Genomic DNA, 21,582 nt, shown 5'->3' on the forward strand with positions numbered 1-21,582 from the left:
ACATAATAAATAATAAATATAACAAGATATTAAGAGTATGTGAAAGTTCGACTCCTGCTTTGTTTACTTCCGCGACAACCTCCTTAAAGTTCCGTAACCAATCACAAATGTCAAGCAGCTAAAATGTGCCAAACGTGGATATGGGTGGCGAGAGTCTTCGGCCTTTTTCCCATCATGCATTGCAGGGGATTTAAAAGGGTGTCATCTTGAATGATGTATTGCGATTGGACGTTTCTTTATAATACCCATGACACTCTGTGAGCAGGTGTGTGAGTGAGCAGGTGTGTGACCATGTGTGTTGACTTGTTCTGTTAGTTTATGTGCGCCGTGACTCATGACTGGTTCAAGTTGTTTGATAATAGTGCTGAGGTGTGGACAGTTCAAAGTACAATACATGGTCATGAACCTGAATTACTCATGTTGTTTACATAATGGTGACAACATTGCAGCAATTATACTGCCAGATACCTAAAACTAGGATGGAGGCTCTCTGAGGGACAGATCCCCTATTAAGCTCTTGGTTGTTTTTATTTCTTGTTTCATCCTTTTTTATTTATTTATTACATTTGAGTATTTTAGGTGATGTATTCTGTACTTCTTTGAAGGTATATTGTACGACTGTATTTCATTCATCCTTTTGTGTTACCATGTAAACGTGACACTATGTGTCCCCTTTTCTTATGTCTGTACAGCACTTTGGCCAACTGGCCTTGTTTTTTTCATGTGCTATATATAAATACATCAACTGAAACTGAACTGACATCTGGCGGGCCTGACTGAACACGCCCGCAGGCTGTAGTTTGGACACACCCTGCTTGACACGCTTGTCTTTTGTGTCATGTGACGTGGGTTCAATTTTCCACAGCGTCATTATCATTTAATGTCAGCAATTGCCTTCCAAGAAGATTCACTCCATACTTGGTGGTGGTACGCCACTATAGCTACTGGGCTGGACTGAAGGTTTTATGGGTGCCACCCCTGCAGAACTAGGTGCCCCACCTGCCCCCCCTCTGGTCAACATATGAAATAACAAGTGTGTGTAAAAATTTGAAGTGCTCCCCCTCTGGCCAACATATGTAATAACAAGTGTGTGTAAGAAATTTAAATGAGCCCCCAAAATTAATTAGAAAAATTAAATAAATATGTATATAAAGACATACTGTAATAACTAAGTAAATAATGAAGATTAAAAATCAATTACAAACAAAAAATTCACTAAAAGCAGTCTTTTTCCCACAATGTAAAATTGGGAACAATTTCTCATATTCTTTCTGTAATATTGCAATATTTCATCGTAAAATTATGACTTTTTAATGCAAAATGGCGACATATGTCATATAAAATTATGACTTTTATCACAACATTGCCAATTTTTGGGTTGTTCTTGTAAAATAGTGACATTTTTGGAGTAAAATTATGACTTCTGTTATCGTTTTGCCAAGTAAAATTCCGATTGTTATCATAATATTTATTCTTGTAAAATTGCGACTTTTTTCCTAAAATTGCCAACATTTTAAGCTTTTTCTTGTAGAATTGTGACTGTTATTGAGTAAAAGTCCAACTTTTATCATATTTACTTTTTAATGCAAAATGGCGACATATGTCATATAAAATTATGACTTTTATCACAACATTGCCAATTTTTGGATTGTTCTTGTAAAATAGTGACATTTTTGGAGTAAAATTATGACTTCTGTTATCGTTTTGCCAAGTAAAATTCCGATTGTTATCATAATATTTATTCTTATAAAATTGTGACTTTTGTCAAGTAAAATTGCAACCTTTTTCATAAAGTTGCCAAAATTTTAAGCTTTTTCTTGTAGAATTGCGACTGTTATTGAGTAAAAGTCCAACTTTTATCATAATATTTACTTTTTAATGCAAAATGGCAACATACGTCATATAAAATTCAGACTTTTATCACAACATTGCCAATTTTTTTGTTGCTCTTGTAAAATAGTGACATTTTTGGAGTAATATTGTGTCTTTTGTCATCGTTTTGCCAAGTAAAATTCCGATTGTTATCATAATATTTATTCTTATAAAATTGTGACTTTTGTCAAGTAAAATTGTGACTTTTTTCCTAAAATTGCCAACATTTTAAGCTTTTTCCTGTAGAATTGCGACTGTTTTTGAGTAAAAGTCCAACTTTTATCATAATATTTACTTTTTAATGCAAAATGGCAACATATGTCATATACAATTCTGACTTTTTTCACAACATTGCCAATTTTTTTGTTTTTCTTGTAAAATAGTGACATTTTTGGAGTAAAATGATGACTTCTGTTATCGTTTTGCCAGGTAAAATTCCGATTGTTATCATAATATTTATTCTTATAAAATTGTGACTTTTGTCAAGTAAAATTGCGACTTTTTTCATAAAGTTGCCAAAATTTTAAGCTTTTTCTTGTAGAATTGTGACTGTTATTGAGTAAAAGTCCAACTTTCATCCTAATATTTACTTTTTAATGCAAAATGGCAACATATGTCAAATAAAATTCAGACTTTTATCACAACATTGCCAATTTTTTTGTTGCTCTTGTAAAATAGTGACATTTTTGGAGTAAAATTATGACTTCAGTTATCGTTTTGCCAAGTAAAATTCCGATTGTTATCATAATATTTATTCTTATAATATTGTGACTTTTGTCGAGTACAATTACGACTCTTTTCATAAAATTGCCAAAATGTTAAGCTTTTTCTAATAGAATTGCGACTGTTTTTGAGTAAAAGTCCAACTTTTATCATAATATTGCACAAATGTTCAGTTTTTCGTGTAAAATTTTGACTTGCGCTGAGTAAAATTATGACTTTTGTTATAAAACTGTCAAAATTCTACGTTTTTCTTGTGAAATTGAGATCTTTTTCTGGTGAAATTCCAACTAATTTTTCACAAGAAGTTTTTTTATATTTGCATAGTATGTATATATTATTAATGTTGTAAATACACATCTTTATATATCTAGAAAGGGTGGTCCTAAAGAGGGAGCCATTTTTCGGAGTGCTCAAGGTAAAAATACAAGAATGTGTGTGTGTGTGTGTGTGTTCTTGTATTTCTATCCTTCTTGAGACACGAAGAAGGAAAAGTATCTTCCATATGAGGAGGTGTGAACAAGTGATGACATAAATCATGGTCCCAATAACATTGCATCTAATAGAGAATGTGTCATTTGCACCCCTGCTGGTGACATCTATCAAAATGAGGGTGGTCCCAAAAAGGAGGGATTTTTCTAATTGACTGTGTGTCGCTTTTAAAAGTGCTCCCCCTCTGGTCAACATAAGAAATAACAAGTGTGTGTAAAAATCTGAAGTGCTCCCCCTCTGGTCAAAATATGTAATGACAAGTGTGTGTAAGAAATTTAAATGCACCCCCTTTGGCCAAAATTAATTTAAAAAATAAAATGAATATGTATATAAAGACATACTGTAATAACTAAGTAAATAATGAAGATTAAAAATCAATTACAAACAATAATTTCACTAAAAGCAGTCTTTTCTCACAATCTGTCGACTTTTGTCTTGTAAAATTGGGAACAATTTCTCATATTCTTTCTGTAATATTGCAATATTTCATCGTAAAATTATGACTTTTTGATGCAAAATGGCGACATATGGCATATAAAATTATGACTTTTATCACAACATTGCCAATTTTTGGGTTGTTCTTGTAAAACAGTGACATTTTTGGAGTAAATGTATGACTTCTGTTATCGTTTTGCCAAGTAAAATTCAGATTGTTATCATAATATTTATTCTTATAAAATTGTGACTTTTGTCAAGTAAAATTGCGACTTTTTTCCTAAAATTGCCAACATTTTAAGCTTTTTCTTGTAGAATTGTGACTGTTTTTGAGTAAAAGTCCAACTTTCATCCTAATATTTACTTTTTAATGCAAAATGGCAACATACATGTCATAAAATTCAGACTTTTATCACAACATTGCCAATTTGTTTGTTGCTCTTGTAAAATAGTGACATTTTTGGAGTAAAATTATGACTTCTGTTATCGTTTTGCCAAGTAAAATTCCGATTGTTATCATAATATTTATTCTTATAAAATTGTGACTTTTGTCAAGTAAAATTGCGACTTTTTTCATAAAGTTGCCAAAATTTTAAGCTTTTTCTTGTAGAATTGCGACTGTTATTGAGTAAAAGTCCAACTTTCATCCTAATATTTACTTTTTAATGCAAAATGGCAACATACATCATATAAAATTCTTACTTTTATCACAACATTGCCAATTTTTTTGTTGTGCTTATAAAATAGTGACATTTTTGGAGTAAAATTATGACTTCAGTTATCGTTTTGCCAAGTAAAATTCCGATTGTTATCATAATATTTATTCTTATAATATTGTGACTTTTGTCGAGTACAATTACGACTCTTTTCATAAAATTGCCAAAATGTTAAGCTATTTCTTGTAGAATTGCGACTGTTATTGAGTAAAAGTCCAACTTTTATCATAATATTGCACAAATGTTCAGTTTTTTGTGTAAAATTTTGACTTGCGCTGAGTAAAATTACGACTTTTGTTATAAAACTGTCAAAATTCTACGTTTTTCTTGTGTAATTGAGACCTTTTTCTTGTGAAATTCCAACTAATTTTTCACAAGAAGTTTTTTAATATTTGCATAGTATGTATATATTATTAATGTTGTAAATACACATCTTTATATATCTGGAAAGGCTAATCCTAAAGAGGGAGGCAGTTTTCGGAGGTCTCAAGAAGGTAACAAATACATGAATATGTGTGTGTGTGTGTGTGTTCTTGTATTTCTACCCTTCTTGAGACCCGAAGAAGGAAAAGTATCTTCCATATGAGGAGGTGTGAACAAGTGATGACATAAATCATGGTCCCAATAACATTGCATCTAATAGAGAATGTGTCATTTGCACCCCCTGGTGGTGAAATCTATCAAAATGAGGGTGGTCCCAAAAAGGAGGGATTTTTCAAATTGACTGTGCGTCGCTTTTAAAAGTGCTCCCCCTCTGGTCAACATATGAAATAACAAGTGTGTGTAAAAATCTGAAGTGCTCCCCCTCTGGTCAAAATATGTAATGACAAGTGTGTGTAAGAAATTTAAATGCACCCCCTTTGGCCAAAATTAATTTAAAAAATAAAATGAATATGTATATAAAGACATACTGTAATAACAAAGTAAATAATGAAGATTAAAAATCAATTACAAACAATAATTTCACTAAAAGCAGTCTTTTCTCACAATCTGTCGACTTTTGTCTTGTAAAATTGGGAACAATTTCTCATATTCTTTCTGTAATATTGCAATATTTCATCGTAAAATTATGACTTTTTGATGCAAAATGGCGACATATGGCATATAAAATTATGACTTTTATCACAACATTGCCAATTTTTGGGTTGTTCTTGTAAAACAGTGACATTTTTGGAGTAAATGTATGACTTCTGTTATCGTTTTGCCAAGTAAAATTCAGATTGTTATCATAATATTTATTCTTATAAAATTGTGACTTTTGTCAAGTAAAATTGCGACTTTTTTCCTAAAATTGCCAACATTTTAAGCTTTTTCTTGTAGAATTGTGACTGTTTTTGAGTAAAAGTCCAACTTTTATCATAATATTTACTTTTTAATGCAAAATGGCAACATATGTCATATACAATTCTGACTTTTTTCACAACATTGCCAATTTTTTTGTTGTTCTTGTAAAATAGTGACATTTTTTGAGTAAAATTATGGCTTTTGTCATCGTTTTGCCAAGTAAAATTCCGATTGTTATCATAATATTTATTCTTATAAAATTGTGACTTTTGTCAAGTAAAATTGCGACTTTTTTCCTAAAATTGCCAAAATTTTAAGCTTTTTCTTGTAGAATTGCGACTGTTATTGAGTAAAAGTCCAACTTTCATCCTAATATTTACTTTTTAATGCAAAATGGCAACATACATCATATAAAATTCTGACTTTTATCACAACATTGCCAATTTTTTTGTTGCGCTTATAAAATAGTGACATTTTTTTTTTGAGTAAAATTATGACTTCTGTTATCGTTTTGCCAAGTAAAATTCCGATTGTTATCATATTTATTCTTATAATATTGTGACTTTTGTCGAGTACAATTACGACTCTTTTCATAAAATTGCCAAAATGTTAAGCTTTTTCTGTTTTCTCTGTTACTGAGTAAAAGTCCAACTTTTATCATAATATTGCACAAATGTTCAGTTTTAGGTGTAAAATTTTGACTTGCGCTGAGTAAAATTACGACTTTTGTTATAAAACTGTCAAAATTCTACGTTTTTCTTGTGTAATTGAGACCTTTTTCTTGTGAAATTCCAACTAATTTTTCACAAGAAGTTTTTTTATATTTGCATAGTATGTATATATTATTAATGTTGTAAATACACTTCTTTATATATCTGGAAAGGCTGGTCCTAAAGAGGGAGGCATTTTTCGGAGGTCTCAAGAAGGTAACAAATACAAGAATATATATGTGTGTGTGTGTGTGTGTGTGTGTGTGTGTGGGCTCTTGTATTTCTACCCTTCTTGAGACATGAAGAAGGAAAAGTATCTTCCATATGAGGAGGTGTGAACAAGTGATGACATAAATCATGGTCCCAATAACATTGCATCTAATAGAGAATGTCTCATTTGCACCCCCTGGTGGTGACATTTATCAAAATGAGGGTGGTCCCAAAAAGGAGGGATTTTTCAAATTGACTGTGCGTCGCTTTTAAAAGTGCGCCCCCTCTGGTCAACATATGAAATAACAAGTGTGTGTAAAAATTTGAAGTGCTCCCCCTCTGGTCAAAATATGTAATGACAAGTGTGAGTAAGAAATTTAAATGCGCCCCCTTTGGCCAAAATTAATTAGAAAAATAAAATAAATATGTATATAAAGACATACTGTAATAACTAAGTAAATAATGAAGATTAAAAATCAGTTACAAACAAAAAGTTCACTAAAAGCAGTCTTTTTCTCACAATGTGTCGACTTTTGTCTTGTAAAATTGGGAACAATTTCTCATATTCTTTCTGTAATATTGCAATATTTTCTCATAAAATTATTACTTTTTAATGCAAAATGGCGACATATGTCATATCAAATTCAGACTTTTATCACAATATCGCCAATTTTATGACTTTTGTCATCATTTTGTCGATTGCTATCATAATATTGCCAACATTTTTAAAGTTTTCTTATAAAATTGTGACTTTTGTCGAGTACAATTAGGACTCTTTTCATAAAATTGCCAACATTTTAAGCTTTTTCTTGTCGAATTGCCACTGTTATTGAGTAAAAGTCAGACTTTTATCATAATATTGCACAAATGTTCAGTTTTTCTTGTAAAATTTTGACTTTTATTATAAACTGCCCAAATTCTACGTTTTTCTTGTGAAATTGTGACCTTTTTCTTGTGAAATTCCAACTCATTTTTCACAACAAGTTTTTTTAATATTTGCATAGTATGTATATATTATTAATGTTGTTAATACACATCTTTTTATATCTAGAAAGACTGGTCCTAAAGAGGGAGGCATTTTTCGGACGTCTCAAGAAGGTAAAAATGACAAGAATGTGTGTGTGAAAATAAAGAGTGAGATCATTGTTTTTATCTCTTCAAGCAAAAGCAAGATCAAAGCGAGCTACTTCTAAGCCGTCGGAGGGAAAATATTCCTCTCAAACTAAAAACTTCCTCCATGTTTTCAACAATATGAGATGTCATTGAGTAGTGGCTTACTCACGCTGCTTGAAGGCGTCTTTGCTGAAGAGCAGGACCGGGTCGATGTTCCTCTCCATCTTGTGCAGTCCCGGCGTGCACGTGTGCGGCCCCGTCCAGAAGACGCGGCCCTGGCAGAAGCGCCGGCCGTAGACGCCCTGCGTCGTGGAGCTGAGCGCCACGCCCTTCTCCATGAAGGGCAGCAAGGCGCGCAGCGCCCGCAGCTGCTCGCTGTCCAGCAGCGAGCACGGAGGGTCCGGCAGGTGGATGCGCGGGAAGCGGCTGTCGGGGGCCGGCGTGGGGGGCACCGGCGAGGGCGGCGCGTAGAGGATGCGGACGTTGTCGCCGTGGATCTGGCGGGTGAGCACTTCCTGGCCCAAATAGTAGACGGTCACGTGCAAGGAGTCCTGATCTGAAGGACGCCAACATAAGGATGCAGATTTATTCCAAAAATAAACACTCAGAGAGTCTTTACCTTCCCGAAAAGGCGGGACACTCTCCTCAATCCGGACATCCAATTGGATCTCACTGAGGCCTGCGGGGACAAGAGAAGTGTCAGAATAATTGTATCTAAGTTATCACAAAACTTTGTGTTTCAATGAGTTCCCGGCGAGAAGACAAAAGCTGTCTTTGATCCTACGAAACAGAAGGCTTGTAAAACTCCACTGTGTAGGATGGGAAGCAACATGAAGGTGTTCTGTTTCTTTCTTCTATTGTAATCAACAGAAAGATATTGTCTTGACCCAAGATCTACAAAGCGAAGAGGAAGCAGGACCAGACTCCCCTCCAGGCGATCTTTTCTTTGAACTGTTTTAATCAAAGGCGATGGCTGTTTACAACCCCCGTCCCTTAGAAACAGCTGTTGCCATGTAATCAGGGAAAGTCCAAATAAAAGAGGATGTGTACAATCTTTCGCCAGAGCGTGCTGGGAGACTGTACAAGAGTACAGCCAGTGTTGGGTTAGTTACTGAAAACCAGTAACTAGTTACAGTTACTAGTTACTTTATTTCAAAAGTAACTCAGTTACTAACTCAGTTACTTACACCAAAAAGTAATGCGAAAAAGCTTCCATTAATGCTCTTTTAGCCTTCATTTCAGTACTGTTATTGCACTGGAGAATAATACCATCTGTTGATCAACTTGACATGCATTTGCATCACTGAACTCTGCTAAGTAATGTGGTCTATATACAACACACAAAGACAAAGATATGTTTCAAAGGGCCAATTTATTTCAGGCCAGGACAAATTGACACAACTATTTTAAATAGCTGCAACATAACATACATAAGTAACAAACAGCATAATAACAACATAGCTGTAAAGCTGGCTTCACCTAAGGAAGGCACACGTGACATACACAAAGCCTAACCAGGCAGATTTGAATTGTTGTTTTGGGCAGTAGACCCTCCCCTCCCCACACCCACACCCACACCCACACAGAGCGCCCCCGGCTTGTGACACAAGAACATTCAGAAGAACGACACTGCAGCGCTCCAATAAAACAACACTCAGATCTTCTGTTTCTAGCCGATACTACATAAAAAATAACGTAAAATAACGCAGTAACGCATCATGTAGTAACGGTAACTGAGTTACTGAATATAAAAAATAACGCGTTAGATTACTAGTTACCGCCGAAACTAACGGCGTTAGAGTAACGCGTCACTTTGTAACGCGTTAGTCCCAACACTGAGTACAGCCCAGACGTCTCTCCTCAATTGAGCCAAATGGAATTCTGTCTCTGTTTAATTCCTTGCTTCTTGTCTTGTTTAATAGATTTCATCAGTGTTTGAACCTGACAAGAAGTGGGCGGGGCTTCCTATTAAAATCAACTGTTTGTTTAAATGTCTCGAACTCACCGCCTTCCTGCGGTGCGCCGTCCTGCTGCGCCGCGTGGTCCGCCTGCGGGACACGGTCGCTCTCCATGACGCCGACACCACCCTGACACACACACACACAAGTGGACAGGTTGCCATGGTGACAGCGAGGACTCATTAGGGGAAGGAAAGCTAAACTATTTGATTTTTTTGTACCGGCTCAGCTTTGACATCCTCCGTCGTCCACTCTTTGACCCCAGACATGTCTTCACTGTCCGTCTCGCTGCTCATCCTCCTCCTCTTCAACCTCTTGCTGCTTTTCTCTTGGCATTTCCTCTTTGGCTTCCGCATGTCTTCACACACACACACACACACACACACACGAAGTACTGTATTATTATTTCACTACACTACATATACATTTAAATACAATAAATACAAATATACTTAAATAGATTAATGAAATATACATTCTAGTAAATTATGAAAAATAATACATGAAATAATTGACTTATATCATAATTATACATTTATTGATTGTTTTGATGAAAAATATGTATGTATGTTTTAAAAAAAAAAAGAATTACAATAAACCCAAATTATTTTTTTGTTTTCTGATCATAAAATACTAAACAGAATGTTTTCATGAAAAAATAGCTATCAATTTAGTTTGTTTTTTTAAAACAAATAAAATATATCCAAATATTTTTGGGGGTGGAAAAAATATATAAAATTATTTTCATGAAAAACATGTACTACCAATTTTTTTTTTTTTTTTTTTTTTTTTTTTTTTTAAATAAGTAGTAAAATATATCACAATTCCTTTTTTTAGGTTGATTGGCAACACTAAATTGGCCCTAGTGTGTGAATGTGAGTGTGAATGTTGTCTGTCTATCTGTGTTGGCCCTGCGATGAGGTGGCGACTTGTCCAGGGTGTACCCCGCCTTCCGCCCATGTGCAGCTGAGATAGGCTCCAGCAACCCCCACGACCCCGAACGGGACAAGCGGTAGAAAATGGATGGATGGATGGATGATTGTCAATTTCAAAACACCGTATTTCATATTATATACATACATATATATATATATTTATACATATATACACACAGTGGTGGTCAAAAGTTGACATACACTTGTAAAGAACATAACGTCATGGCTGTCTTGAGTTTCCAATCATTTCTACAACTCTTATTTTTTTGTGATAGAGTGATTGGAACACATACTTCTTGCTCACGAAAACATTCATGAAGTTTGGTTCTTTTATGAATGTATTATGGGTCTACTGAAAATGTGCTGGGTCAAAAGTATACATACAGCAATGTTAATATTTGCTTACATGTCCCTTGGCAAGTTTACCTGCAATAAGGCGCTTTTGGTAGCCATTCACAAGCTTCTGCTTGAATTTTTGACCACTCCTCTTGACAAAATTGGTGCAGTTCAGCTAAATGTGTTGATTTTCTGACATGGACTTGTTTCTTCGGCATTGTCCACACGTTTAAGTCAGGACTTTGGGAAGGCCATTCTAAAACCTTCATTCTAGCCTGATTTAGCCATTCTTTTACCACTTTTGACGTGTGTTTGGGGTCATTGTCCTGTTGGAACACCCAACTGCGCCCAAGACCCAACCTCCAGGCTGATGATTTTAGCTTGTCCTGAAGAATTTGGAGGTAATTCTCCTTTTTCATTGTCCCATTTACTCTCTGTAAAGCACCAGTTCCATTGGCAGCAAAACAGGCCCAGAGCATAATACTACCACCACCATGCTTGACGGTAGGAATTGGTGTTCCTGGGATTCATCCAAACATATTGCTGGGTATTGTGGCCAAACAGCTTCATTTTTGTTTCATCTGACCACAGAACTTTCCCCCAGAAGGTCTTATCTTTGTCCAGCAGTAAACTTTAGACGAGCCTTAAAGGGGAACATTATCACAATTTCAGAAGGGTTAAAACCATTAAAAATAAGTTCCCAGTGGCTTATTTTATTTTTCGAAGTTTTTTTCAAAATTTTACCCATCACGCAATATCCCTAAAAAAAGCTTCAAAGTGCCTGATTTTAACCATCGTTATATACACCCGTCCATTTTCCTGTGACGTCACATAGTGATGCCAACACAAACAAACATGGCGCATAGAACAGCAAGCTATAGCGACATTAGCTCGGATTCAGACTCGGATTTCAGCGGCTTTAGCGATTCAACAGATTACGCATGTATTGAAACGGATGGTTGTAGTGTGGAGGCAGGTAGCGAAAACGAAATTGAAGAAGAAACTGAAGCTATTGAGCCATATCGGTTTGAACCGTATGCAAGCGAAACAAAACGACACGACAGCCAGCGACACGGGAGAAAGCGAGGACGAATTCGGCGATCGCCTTCTAACCAACGATTGGTATGTGTTTGTTTGGCATTAAAGGAAACTAACAACTATGAACTAGGTTTACAGCATATGAAATACATTTGGCAACAACATGCACTTTGAGAGTGCAGACAGCCCAGTTTTCATCAATTAATATATTCTGTAGACATACCCTCATCCGCGCTCTTTTCCTGAAAGCTGATCTGTCCAGTTTTGGAGTTGATGTCAGCAGGCCAGGGAAGCTAGGGTCGATATTCTTCTCTTGATCATCTTCGGTGGCATAAGGGACGGTGTGAGCCAAGACATCCAGGGGGTTTAGCTCGCTCGTCTGCGGGAACAAACTGCCGCCATTGCTTGCCGTGCTACCGAGGTCCTTTGTCCATCAGATTCAATGGGGGTCTGGCGGCAGATTTCTTTGACTTTATCGTTGGAAATGCATCTGCTTTGAGTGTCGCAGGATATCCACACATTCTTGCCATCTCTGTCGTAGCATAGCTTTCGTCGGTAAAGTGTGCGGAACAAACGTCCAATTTCTTGCTACTTTCGCATCTTTGGGCCACTGGTGCAACTTGAATCCGTCCCTGTTCGTGTTGTTACATCCTCCGACAACACACCGACGAGGCATGATGTCTCCAAGGTACGGAAAACAGTCGAAAAAACGGAAAATAACAGAGCTGATTTGACTCGGTGTTTGAGAAAATGGCGGATTGCTTCCCGATGTGACGACACGTTGTGACGTCATCGCTCCGAGAGCGAATATTAGAAAGGCGTTTAATTCGCCAAAATTCACCCATTTAGAGTTCGGAAATCGGTTAAAAAAATATATGGTCTTTTTTCTGCAACATCAAGGTATATATTGACGCTTACATAGGTCTGGTGATAATGTTCCCCTCTAAGGTGTCGCTTCTGGAGCAAGGGCTTCCTTCTTGACTTCTTGACTGTGGACACTGACACCTGTGTTCCAGCAGCTTCCAATTAATTGCAGACCTGCTTTTTGGTGGTTCTCGGTTGACTCTTGATCATCCTGACCAATTTTCTCTCAGCAGCAGGTGATAGCTTATGTTTTCTTCCTGATCGTGGCAGTGACAAAACTGTGCCATGCACTTTATACTTGCGAACAATTGTCTGCACAGTTGCGCTTGGGACCTTAAGCTTCTTTGAAATGGCTCCAAGTGACTTTCCTGACTTGTTCAAGTCAATGATTCGTTTTTTCAGATCTGTGCTGAGTTCTTAATTTGATTTGATTGCAACTTTTCTACATCACCAAAATTGATAATGAATGTTGCTGTATGTATACTTTTAACCCAGCACATTTGGTCACATTTTCAGTAGACCCATAATAAATTCATAAAAGAAGCAAACTTCATGAATGTTTTTTGTGACCAACAAGTATGTGCTCCAATCACTCTATCACAAAAAAATAAGAGTTGTAGAAATGATTGGAAACTCAAGACAGCCATGACGTTATCTTCTTCACAAGTGTATGTCAACTTTTGACCACGACTGTATACGCACGCACACAAATAAAATGGTATTGTACACACAAATATATGAAAACATATTGCTTCTATTTTTAGTTACATTGTGAAATATAACCTAAATGATCAGTCAATATACATGTTATTTTTCCACGTGGTAAATTTACATAAATCTTATTTCAAAATTCAAACAAAAATGAATTATAAATTAGCGTGGTCGTCAGGTAAAGTGGCCGTTTCATTTTTCAAACCAAAAAATATAACACATCGGCTAACTCATGTTATGTTATTAGTTGTACAACAGAACATATATGCAGAGGTGGGTAGTAACGCGCTACATTTACTCCGTTACATCTACTTGAGTAACTTTTGGGATAAATTGTACTTCTAAGAGTAGTTTTAATGCAACATACTTTTACTTTTACTTGAGTATATTTATAGAGAAGAAACGCTACTTTTACTCCGCTCCATTTATCTACATTCAGCTCGGTTTTAAAAGTGCACCCCCTCTGATCAACATATGAAATAACAAGTGTGTGTAAACATTTGAAGTGCTCCCCTCTGGCCAACATATGTAATAACAAGTGTGTTTAAGAAATTTAAATGCCCCCCCTTTGGCCAAAATTAATTTAAAAAATAAAATAAACATGTATTTAGAGACATACTGTAATGAAGTAAATAAAATAATTAAAAATCAATTACAAACAAAAATTTCACTAAAAGCAGTCTTTTTCTATTATTTGTGTCGACTTTTGTCTTGTAAAATTGGGAACAATTTCTCATATTCTTTCTGTAATATTGCAATATTTTCTCGTAGAATTATGACTTTTTAACGCAAAATGGCGACATGTCATATAAAGTTATGACTTTTATCACAACATTGCCAATTTTTTTGTTGTTCTTGTAAAATAGTGAAATTTTTGGAGTAAAATTATGACTTTTGTCATCATTTTGCCAAGTAAAATTCCGATTATCATAATATTTATTCTTATAAAATTGTGACTTTTTTCATAAAATTGCCAAAATTTTAAGCTTTTTCTTGTAGAATTGCGACTGTTATTGAGTAAAAGTCCAACTTTTATCATAATATTTACTTTTTAATGCAAAATGGCAACATATGTCATACAAAATTCTGACTTTAGTCAAAATATTGCCAATTTTTTTGTTGTTCTTGTAAAATAGCGACATTTTTGGAGTAAAACTATGACTTTTGTCATCATTTTGCCAAGTAAAATTCCGATTGTTATCATAATATTTATTCTTATAAAATTGTGACTTTTTTCATAAAATTGCCAAAATTTTAAGCTTTTTCTTGTAGAATTGCGACTGTTATTGAGTAAAAGTCCAACTTTTATCATAATATTTACTTTTTAATGCAAAATGGCAACATATGTCGTATGAAATTCTGACTTTAATCAAAATATTGCCAATTTTTTTGTTGTTCTTGTAAAATAGTGACATTTTTGGAGTAAAATTATGACTTTTGTCATCGTTTTGCCAAGTAAAATCCCGATTGTTATCATAATATTTATTCTTATAAAAGTGTGACTTTTGTCGAGTACAATTACGACTTTGAATTGCCAAAATTTTAAGCTTTTTCTTGTAGAATTGCGACTGTCATTGAGTAAAAGTCCAACTTTTATCATAATATTGCACTGATTTTTATCGATCTGTTAATGCACGCTTTGTTTGTTTTGGTTTGTCAGACAGACCTTCAAAGTAGGATCTATGCATGCCTGCGTTTCACCAATCAAATGCAGTCACTGGTGACGTTTGACTCCGTTTCACCAATCAATCAGAGCCAGGCGGTCACACGATTAACAAGCTTAAGCTTACATGAACTCAACAAAGCACATGGCGGTAAGTAACGTTAGTAGATATTTTGGCTGTCACCGTAGGCTGATGTTAGCTTCCCTGCTATGAATCACTGTCAAATGTACATCGTGTGGGGACATTTATTAACACACTGCAGCCTCATAGAGAGACAGAAAAAGACACACACGCACACACAGTCACACATGCAACCAAACACCAATCAGAAGTGCACAGTGTGTTCTTAGGTGCAGCCCACACCTATCTATGAGGGGCCGTTAGGGACATTATTCAGAATTACCTCTAACATACACAACTGAAATGCTCTCACACAAACAACTGAAATCTTTTTCTTTTATACACACTACTGAAACACTCTTATAAACACTACTGAAATGCTCTTACATACACTACTGAAATGCTCTCACATAAACTGAATTTTTTTTCTTTTATACACTACTGAAACACTCTTATAAACACTACTGAAATGCTCTTACATACACTACTGAAATGCTCTCACATAAACACTACTGAAACACTCTTATAAACACTACTAAGTAAGATGCGCTCATACACATAACTGAAATCTTTGCACACATACTACTGAAATTGTTGTCTCTCACACGCACGTGTAAAAAGCACACACACACACACACACACACAGGTGAAATCCGTTTATACATACTAGTGAAAAATAATTCCAGGTGTGTGTGTGTGTGTGCGTGAGACAAAAACATTTCAGTAGTGTTTATAAGAGTGTTTCAGTAGTGTTTATAAGAGTGTTTCAGTAGTGTTTATCAGAGTGTTTCAGTAGTGTATGTAAGAATGTTTCAGTAGTGTTTGTAAGAGTGCTTCAGTAGTGTTTATAAGAGTGTTTCAGTAGTGTATGTAAGAATGTTTCAGTAGTGTTTGTAAGAGTGTTTCAGTAGTGTTTATAAGAGCGTTTCAGTAGTGTTTATAAGAGTGTTTCAGTAGTGTATGTAAGAATGTTTCAGTAGTGTTTATAAGAGTGTTTCAGTAGTGTTTATAAGAGCGTTTCAGTATTGTTTATAAGAGTTTTTCAGTAGTGTTTATAAGAGTGTTTCAGTAGTGTTTATAAGAGTGTTTCAGTAGTGTATGTAAGAGCATTTCAGTAGTGTTTATAAGAGCATGTCATTAGTGTTTATAAGAGCATGTCATTAGTGTTTACAAGAGCATTTCAGTAGTGTTTATAAGAGCATTTCAGTAGTGTTTATAAGAGCGTTTCAGTAGTGTTTATAAGAGCATTTCAGTAGTGTATGTAAGAGTGTTTCAGTAGTTATTATAAGAGTGTTTCAGTAGTGTATGTAAAAGCATTTCAGTAGTGTTTATAAGAGTGTTTCAGTAGTGTGTATAAAAGAAAAAGATTTCAGTTGTTTATGTGAGAGCATTTCAGTAGTGTATGTAAGAGCATTTCAGTAGTGTTTATAAGAGTGTTTCAGTAGTGTGTATAAAAGAAAAAGATTTCAGTTGTTTATGTGAGAGCATTTCAGTAGTGTATGTAAGAGGTAATTCTGAATAATGTCCCTAACGGCCCCTCGTACCTATCAGTTTATGGTTTGCGTAAAGGCTAACTTGTTATTTTCCTTTGTAATCTCTGCCTACTGAGCCTATGGTGCTGTTAAGTTATTATGGCTCAATTTGCCTTCATTTTTTTATGTTAATGTATTATTATTTAATATATATTATTGTTTTAGTTGCTTGAGAGATATTCCTGGCTCTGAATTTGCTCATTGCTATTTTTAAGTTTTTGTGCATTATCTGTTGCCGTCATCATTAAACGAACAGGCTACTCATCAGTTACTCAGTACTTGAGTAGTTTTTTCACAACATACTTTTTACTTTTACTCAAGTAAATATTTGGGTGACTACGCCTTACTTTTACTTGAGTAATAAATCTCTAAAGTAACAGTACTCTTACTTGAGTACAATTTCTGGCTACTCTACCCACCTCTGCAAATATGTGTTTTGAAATGTTTATCATTTTCTAAATTATTATTTATATTGAAAAAAAAGTGCTTGTTGGCCCGAAGAATCAGTCTGGATTTTGCAGTCATGTTGTTGTTACAATAGAATACACCTTCCATGATAGCTAACGTTAGTAGCTACACTTTGCTAAATGGCCATCATTAGCTACAAATACACATACTGTATTAATGCATGTGTGTGTGTGTGTGTGTGTGTGTGTGTGTGTGTGTGTGTGTGTGTTACATGGGGGGTAATTTACATGCTGAAAGAGGGCGGGGTATAATGCTTACAACACTTTGGAACATTAGCACCCAAGGTTGCAAACAGCCCTTTTAATGTAAATATGTAAAAATTCATATTATATCATTTTAGAAAGCCAGAAAACAAGTAAATAGGTCATGAGATGAATGATAAAAAACAATTCTAACATCATTTAAATGTGTTAATGTGGGAGTGGTCTCACTTTGCTGGCTGGGGGGCACCAGGCGGTACACTTTGTACGGCTCTGAGATGTCCAGCTGGGCCCGCTCGGGAACCTCGCTGAACTCGGGGCTTTTGTTGAGGGCGCAGCGCATTCGCGTCTTCCAGACCGCCGGGTTGTTGTCTGACGTCTTTCCCTTGAACTCGGCCCAGGCCTGCGTCGCGTGGGAGATTTAAGTACATTAGTCCAGGGGTCCTCAAACTTTTTGACTCGTGGGCCACACTGGATTAAAAAAAGGGGCCAGGCTGTATCAATATAATATATATATATATATATATATATATATATATATATATATATATATATATATATATATATATATATATATATATACACACCAGTGACGTGCGGTGAGGTTGATGGCTGGCGAGGCACTGACTTCATCACAGTCAGATTTACAAACATATGAACCCTAAAGAGAATCTTATTCACCATTTGATTGGCAGCAGTTAACGGGTTATGTTTAAAAGCTCATACCAGCATTCTTCCCTGCTTGGCACTCAGCATCAAGGGTTGGAATTGGGGGTTAAATCACCAAAAATGATTCCCGGGCGCGGCGCCGCTGCTGCTGCCCACTGCTCCCCTCACCTCCCAGGGGGTGATCAAGGGGATGGGTCAAATGCAGAGGACACATTTCATTACACCTAGTGTGTGTGTGACAATCATTGGTACTTTAACTTAACTTTAACTTTACACATACAAACTGTAGCACACAAAAAAGCACATTTAATTAAAAATTTTTTTTATTATGGTCTTACCTTTACTTATAAATTAAGTCCACAACTAAAGCCCTCACTTAAACTTTCCACGTGCAAGATTGAATCTATTTAAAAAAGTGTAACCGAGGGTTTATAAATGTCGCCTATACTGTATGAAACTACAAAATAACAAACACGGAGGCTCCAGTTTACACGAGGACCACTTTATTTACATTCTTTCAAAAACCTCCGCAACGTGACATCACTTCCGCTCTTAGCGCCTTCAAAATAAGAGCTCAAGGCATATACTGTATAACAGCGCATAACAGGAACTTAACATCACAAAGAGGAAAGCCCATGAAAATAGGTTACAAAAGTTATTTAATAAGAAGCCAAAAAGTGCAAAAACAATAATGTTCATGTTGGAGGAGTTGTGAATTAAGTACACCTGCAGTCTGCAGGTGTATCTAATGTTGTGTCCCTGCAGTCATTCACAACTCCTCCAACACCAACATTATTGTTTTTGCACTTTTTGGCTTCTTATGAAATAACTTTTTTAAATAGATTCAATCTTGCACGTGGAAAGTTTAAGTGTGGGCTTTAGTTGATATAACAATTCTACGGCGGGGGTGCAGGTGGCGGGATTACTGAAGCCTCAGCCAGTGCGTCTTTTGCAGCCGTTTTATGATCGCTCAGCACAAGAAATACTTTACACACATACAGTTGTTGACAAAATACACTGTACATTATATACCTCAGCTAACTAAACTATGGAAATGTATAATATAGTTCATATAGCAATACAGTCTCACTGCACAGCAGGCCAGCAGTTAGCCGAGTCATTGCGCAATCCATGTTGCGGCACTGAGTGACGTGCCTCAACTGGCTGCTGTTCACCGCACCGTCTCTTCTCAGTATTTGAACGGCAAATGTGAAAATTCAGCGATTTTGAATAAAAATAATCTAAAACTAGTGAAGTTAAATGGACAATAACTTTATAGTATAATCACTGGATACATATAACAATTTAATTTTTTTTTTTTTTTTTTTTACATTTTGTTTCTTTCCATGATGGCAGGTGAGGCCCCGCCACACCTGCCTCTAGTGACTGCACGTCACTAATACATATACATATACATATATATACGCATGCATACATACATACATACATACATACATACATACATACATACATACATACATACATACATACATACATATATATATATATATATATATATATATATATATATATATATATACTAGGGATGTTCCGGTGCCAAAATGTATTTCGATACTTTTCGGTACTTTGATACTTTTCTAAATAAAGGGGACCACAAAAAAATTCATTATTGGCTTTATTTTAACAAAAAATCTTGCGGTACATGAAACATATGTTTAGTATTGCAATTTAGTCCTTAAATAAAATAGTGAACATACTAGACAACTTGTCTTTTAGTAGTAAGTAAACAAACAAAGGCTCCTAATTAGTCTGCTGACATATGCAGTAACATATTGTGTCATTTATTCACCTATTATTTTGTCAACATTATAAAGGACAAACTGTAAAAATGTATTATTAATCTATTTGTTCAATTACTGTTAATATCTGCTTATTTTCGGTCTTAACATGTTCTATCTACACTTCTGTTAAAATGTAATAATCCCTTATTCTTCTCTTCTTTGATAATTACATTAGTTTTGGATGATACCACAAATTTAGGTATCAATCCGATACCAAGTAGTTACAAGATCATACATTGGTCATAATTTAAGTCCTCATGTGTCCAGGGACATATTTCTTGGGTTTATAAACATAATATACATTTTTTTTAAAGAAAAAGATGTGATGCCAAAAAATATCGATGTAATCATAGTAGTATCGACTAGATACGCTCCTGTACTTGGTATCATTACAGTGGATGTCAGGTGTAGATCCACCCATGGCATTTGTTTACATTGTGACGCCGGTGAGCTACGGTGTGTAGGGAAGCATGTTTAGCTATTCCTCGTCCTGCAGTGATAATGATACTTGTAAGAAACGTACTACATGTAGACGAGGATTAGTGATTTAGAAGTAGCTAAAACACTGCCGATTGTGGATGGACGTTAGCCATGTCTTAAAGCACCTCTTCCTGAGGGCGTTTTAGTGTTATAACTTCACCTTTATTGTTAGTTTTTAGGCCAAAATGCGTCCGTTCTCTTTTTTCTGTCTACACTGTGTCTGCTTGTTAGTACTCTGTGATTGTGTGCTGCCGAACATGCTCCTCTGCTCCTAAAACCAGTAAAGTCACGACATGACGACGCGCCGTCATGCCCGTTAAAAAAAATAATTCTACAAACAAGGACCTTCTGACCTTAAAGATAGCGGCGTCCTCGTCTTTCCGGAAGTCCTGCTTGCCGGCGTGCTTCCACGGGATGCGGAACATCGTTTTGGCGTCGTTGTCCCAAACCAGTCCGGGATATTTACCGCTGTCCACCTTATTTGGGGAGAAAAAGGCATTCTAGTGAACTTGCCGGAGGTGTTACGACATAACTTGACCAGAATTAAGAGCGTTTTCAGCCCCTTGTGACGACACATCCTGTCCCCCTGAAACCCCTCCCTCACCTGTACAGGTGGGATTTATGGCTCTTTGAAGGGAGCCGGACAAAAGACTCGTTATTACAGTTCTTTGTATTTTTATTGAACTGTTTCGTTATTTTCAACACGAAAACACGGATAATTCTAATTTACACAAATATTACTTTACAGGTGGGAATTATTCTGAAATATTGGCTATTTTTTGTTTTGTTTTCATTGTCAATATTATTAAATAATATTAATATTATTAAAACGGGAACTGCACTTTTTGGGGGAATTTTTCCTGTCATTGCCAATCCTTATTTAAGACAAGAACACGCATGTTTTTCTTTTTGATGCATTCTAAGTCGTAAAATACAGCAAGTAGAAGGTGGCCAACAATGCAGATAATGGGAGTACTCTATTCCGCCCATAAAAAACCTCTAAAAACCGCCAACAATACTCCATTTATAACTTGTGACCTGAATTTGAACCAATATTGTTATTATAAGCGCTAACAGAGACCAACTATTTATAGCTGTGCCGTGATCACAGAGAGCTAACTTGCTTATGCTGCTAAATTAACATAATGAGCTGCTGCATCGCCTCTGAGTGGGTAAAAGTTCATTCTAGCTGATAAATCATGTCGCTCACTTGGATAGTAAAGGGTTGTGGACATAAACCGAGAAGTTGGTCA

General features: G+C 35.7%; 1 protein-coding gene across 1 annotated transcript in view; it reads right to left on the reverse strand.

The window, feature by feature from the left end:
- Window positions 1-21,582, reverse strand: part of LOC133609386 (E3 ubiquitin-protein ligase RNF31-like) — a 100,152-nt gene that overhangs the window by 7,207 nt on the left and 71,363 nt on the right. Inside the window, exons 27-32 of the mRNA XM_061964932.1 lie at window positions 20,683-20,805; window positions 17,610-17,781; window positions 9,732-9,868; window positions 9,558-9,639; window positions 8,172-8,231; window positions 7,722-8,108 (exon numbers count right to left, since the gene is read on the reverse strand). Coding sequence (XP_061820916.1) covers window positions 7,722-8,108; window positions 8,172-8,231; window positions 9,558-9,639; window positions 9,732-9,868; window positions 17,610-17,781; window positions 20,683-20,805 — 961 coding nt within the window. The remainder of the gene's footprint in view (window positions 1-7,721; window positions 8,109-8,171; window positions 8,232-9,557; window positions 9,640-9,731; window positions 9,869-17,609; window positions 17,782-20,682; window positions 20,806-21,582) is intronic.

This window comes from Nerophis lumbriciformis, linkage group LG07, assembly GCF_033978685.3.
Source record: "Nerophis lumbriciformis linkage group LG07, RoL_Nlum_v2.1, whole genome shotgun sequence".
Taxonomy (NCBI): Eukaryota; Metazoa; Chordata; class Actinopteri; order Syngnathiformes; family Syngnathidae; genus Nerophis; species Nerophis lumbriciformis.